The sequence below is a fragment of the Phragmites australis genome, chromosome 13 (assembly GCF_958298935.1).
Source record: "Phragmites australis chromosome 13, lpPhrAust1.1, whole genome shotgun sequence".
NCBI classification, from domain to species: Eukaryota; Viridiplantae; Streptophyta; class Magnoliopsida; order Poales; family Poaceae; genus Phragmites; species Phragmites australis.
Genome location: NC_084933.1, coordinates 24,981,308 through 24,985,529, shown reverse-complemented (window position 1 = coordinate 24,985,529; position 4,222 = coordinate 24,981,308). Strand labels below are relative to the sequence as shown.

Genomic DNA, 4,222 nt, shown 5'->3' with positions numbered 1-4,222 from the left:
GGAGTCATAGCCTCGTCGCCGAACGAGAGGCGAAAGGGGGTAAATCTAGTGGGGCGTGTGACTGTGGTGCAGAGGAAACATAACACCTTCGGAAGCTCTTCAACCCATAGGTCTTTGGCGAGGCCTACGAGGCGCCGGTTGAGGCTGGAGAGGATGTTGCTGTTGGCGCGCTCGACGACCCCGTTGGACTATGAGTGACGAATCGCGGCAAAGCATAGCTCCATGCCGAGCTCTGTGCAAAACTCCCGGAATGGGCCGAAGTCAAACTGCATCCCGTTGTCGATGGTGAGCTGACGTGGGACGCCGAAGAGGCATATGATATTTTTCTAGAAGAATTTCTGGACATTCTAGACCTGATTGTCGTGAGGGGCTCCACTTCAATCCACTTAAAGAAGTACTCTAAGGCCACGCCAACCCCCACCAGCACTAATTTTTCGCGCCTAAAAATTCAACTCGCGCCAGATCGGTAGCTTCCAAGAGAAGGAGCCCAAAGATCACGTAAGATCTACTATTTTGGTAAGTAATTATGACGTAGCATAGTCAGCCATGTTAGCAAACGGTGATGGCTGAAGCCTGTAAGTATAACGTGTATATTCATTTTGTTAGATCTGTTCACAGTAACAGAAGTGTAGTTTTGTGATAAAATAATGCAAAGTATGTGTGATTTTGTAAAATAGGAGCGGAAAAAAATGTAATTTTATGGTAGTTAAAATTTTTAATTTTATGATAAAGTGATGTATAATAAATGTAGTTTTGTAAAATAGAAGGGAAAAAAATAATTTTATGATAGTTTTGATAATTATAATGTAGTTTTATAAAATTTACTTGAACTATTATTGTCCAGGTTGCGGAGAAATTGACCCAACCCCTATCTTGTGCTGTTGCTACAAAATCTTATGTGCATTGTGCGACGTGTTGCCTAATGCACGGCGATTCGTGTAACGCTGTCAAACCAGGCAATCACACATACTGGTACTCTCCAAATAAGCAAATAGTATCATACTTGTAGCTTTGTAGTTTACCTACACAGAGAACTCGATTTATCCTCCCGTGTCGTTGACACGCAATGACCCAATGAAAGCATTCGCAAAACGACAATCGAAGCCATATTAAGCACAACACAATGACATATTAAGCCCGACATGCAAGAGGTTACCTGTATTACACAATGGCATCGCTATCACGGTTTAGTCCATGATACCAGTTTGTTCAAAATTCGAACTACTAATACACGCTAAACATATTTGGGGATACCAACATGCCCCAACCACATTAAGCACAAAAAGGAACATGAATATCTCTATATCGATATACACTGCAGCAATTTGAAAATTATTAGCCAAAAAATACTGAAACATCTGTCTGATTCGGGCTCTGCTGTGCATCCAGTCCAAGACAGATATCGATGAAGTTCAGCCCTATTTTGGATTGGTCTGCATTTAAGAAAGCAATATGCTATGTTCATGAAATTTGACGGCAGTAGAATGAGCCCATATAAGTTGCGAATATTGAAGAAATTACTCAAGCGGTTCAGTAGGAATGCAACATCACTCAGCAGCCTGCACATAAATATTGTTTGAAGATTAGAGCTCAAACATACACCATTCTAAGCATACTCAATATAATACGCCCAACCACTTGTGCTTCATAAGTCTAACAAGAAATGTCTGACAATATCACTTGTGGATATTAGTATCATTGAATGATAATATTTTAGCGTGATGCCCTCAACCTATGTGTCAAAGTTTGCTTCCATTTTGTAGATCGGTCCATACACACCACCAAAACTTGTTTGTGGACAATATTTAGGGTAACAGTAACAAATTACATGTCTTGATGCTGAAGATGGCAGATTCACATAAATCAGAAAACCAAAATATGACCTAAGACATAGGGAAAATATTCACTAGCAGACATGTCTTATGTAAGCAAACCTGGTTAAGAGGGTTGTCTGGAGACTTCTTCCATAGTTTCCAAATCATGTCTTTGTACTGATTCAGAGTTAGGCCTGGCTTTTCTTCCTTCAGCTTAGGGAGTTCAGCCTCTTCAAATGCCTGTCATACAGAATATCCCAAATGCATTTAAGCACCAAATGTCATGTCACACAGTAGAACTAAATGCCTACTGAAGTACAAAAATCACACCAAGGGTTGGGTTTTGTAAACATGATTGCACAGAACAGAAGACACTGCCTCACTGAAAGTCAAGTAATTAAATACATATCTACCAACAATCTGGTCACACTGCATTCCAGATTGAATTAGCAAATATAGAAGACTGGGAGTGTGATTTTTGTGTGTGTAGCATCCTCCGGTGTTTGTGTTTCTTTCCTCGGAAAATTTTGTATCGCTAACAGCTTTGCCTGTACAGTATATTGGTACTTCCTAGGTTTGAACTAAATCAACTAAGTATACATGCATCCCCATCCGGCAACTATTGTAAATTTCTCATTCTCAAAGTGTGATACCATGTCGAATCAGGAAATGGGTTAAAACACATCATGCATATGCATACTCCAAAGCATGAAAACAAGTAAGAACAGTCAACAGCAGAAGTGAAACATGCAACACTATTGCAGTAATAATTTTTTAATGAATCTCAATGAAAGTGGCACGCTATTTGCAAATGACCCTACTAGCACTGGAACAGTAATTACCATGGATGGTGCCCCATTCATCATGTCTACCGAGAAGGTTGTGTAATTGTGTTACAAGTTACTCTCTTGAGAAAAGTTTCAAATTTAATTCCTCGTGTCTGTATTTGAGATAATAAACCATACATCACAGGACATACTTGCCCAATTACTAGAGCATTTTTAACTACGATTGCACAGCCTCACAAGTCACATGAACAATACCATAGTTCGATGGTTTGTACGGTTCTAGTACCCTAGATATCTGTATTTTCTTTGTAATTGCAATGCGGTTCAACAAAATTTCACAAACTCAGGTAGCAATTTAGTAAAAAGAACAGATTTTGGTCAAATTATACCTTGAAGGACGACTTGAGGCGACGCTCGGGATGCTTGTCTGCGGGCAGGGCCGCCTGCGAGTCAACGATCGACATCCGGGCGATTGCCTCGTCGACCGATCTGGCCTCGATAACGGAGTCGTCCCTGTTGGTGTTAGCGACGAGGACGACGCGCTCATACTCCTCCTCCTCGGCGGTCCGCGCGGCGCGCTTCTTGGCGGCCTCGGCCTCGCGCTCGAGGCGGAGGCGCTCCTCCTCGCGGAGGCGCGCGAGCTCGGCCTCGGTGACCTTGGGCGCGGGGGCGGCGACGCGGGCTGCCTTGCGCGCGGCCGCCTTGGACGGCGCCGAGGCGGAGGCGGCCACGGCGGCAGCCTCGGCCTCGGCGAGGCGGCGGTTCTCGGCCTTGCGAGCGGCGGCCTCGGCGCGCTTCTCGGCCTCCTCCTGGCGGCGGCGCGCGGCGCGGGACTTGGTGCCCTCGGCCTCGGCCCAGTACTGCTCCTCCTTGGCGCGCTCCTGGTGGTTGCGGCGGTCGGCCTCCGCGGCGGAGCGGCGCTCGCGGGCCGCCTCCGCCTTGGAGTTCACGCCCATCTTCTTCGGCATCGCGTCGCCGCGTGGGACTGTGCGGCGGCGAGATTGACTAAAAATTTTGCGGCCTGGAATGCGATTTTGGGGGATTCCGGGGTCGGCAAGGTGTCTTGGCTGGAGAAATTGGCCGGCGGTGCGCGGTGTCCGGCTAGGGCACGCGTGCGAGAGCGAGACAGCTTATTCTGTACGCGGGCTGCTCATCAGGATGACGGAATCAGGTTGGTGCACGTTTCCCTTTGTAGCGGTTTGGGCGATACAATTTCATCTTCACCATCTATCCTTCAATTTCGTTTCTGAGATTTGTATACCTTTTTTTTTTGCGAAAGAGAGATTTGTATACTTAGGTCCTGTTTGTTTCCACTTAAGATTATAATAAGCAGCTTATAGATGGTGGATTATAATAAGCTAGATTATGATAAGCTGGAGGAAAATAAGCTGTGAGCTGTTTGGCAACTTGGATTATTAGAGTCTGGATTATTGGCAAAAGTCTGCAATACCCTCAATAGGGAGCGGAGGATTGGGATGTGAGGTGAGAGGAGTGGTATTGGTGGGTAATTTTCTCTAAATTCAATGGGTAGTATAGTAAAAAGTCAAAATAAGCTGAAATAAGCTTCTCCTCTACAGCTTATGAGATTATTATAATTTGAACTTCAGCTTATAATAATCT

At 44.9% G+C, this 4,222-nt stretch overlaps 1 protein-coding gene across 2 annotated transcripts; it reads right to left on the bottom strand.

The window, feature by feature from the left end:
* Positions 1-1,109: 1,109 nt before the first annotated feature.
* LOC133889104 (uncharacterized) lies at positions 1,110-3,772 on the bottom strand. Of its 2 annotated transcripts, XM_062329565.1 has the most exons (4): positions 2,992-3,772; positions 1,935-2,054; positions 1,522-1,559; positions 1,110-1,433 (listed from the first exon to the last, which is right to left on the bottom strand). In XM_062329565.1, exons 1-3 carry the CDS (start codon positions 3,568-3,570, stop codon positions 1,548-1,550), a joined length of 711 nt encoding a protein of 236 aa, XP_062185549.1. In that variant the 5' UTR covers positions 3,571-3,772; the 3' UTR covers positions 1,110-1,433; positions 1,522-1,547. The 2 variants fall into 2 exon arrangements, with proteins under 2 accessions (XP_062185549.1, XP_062185548.1); XM_062329564.1 differs by having other exon boundaries at positions 1,110-1,559; positions 2,992-3,771.
* Between the last annotated feature and the right edge of the window lie 450 nt (positions 3,773-4,222).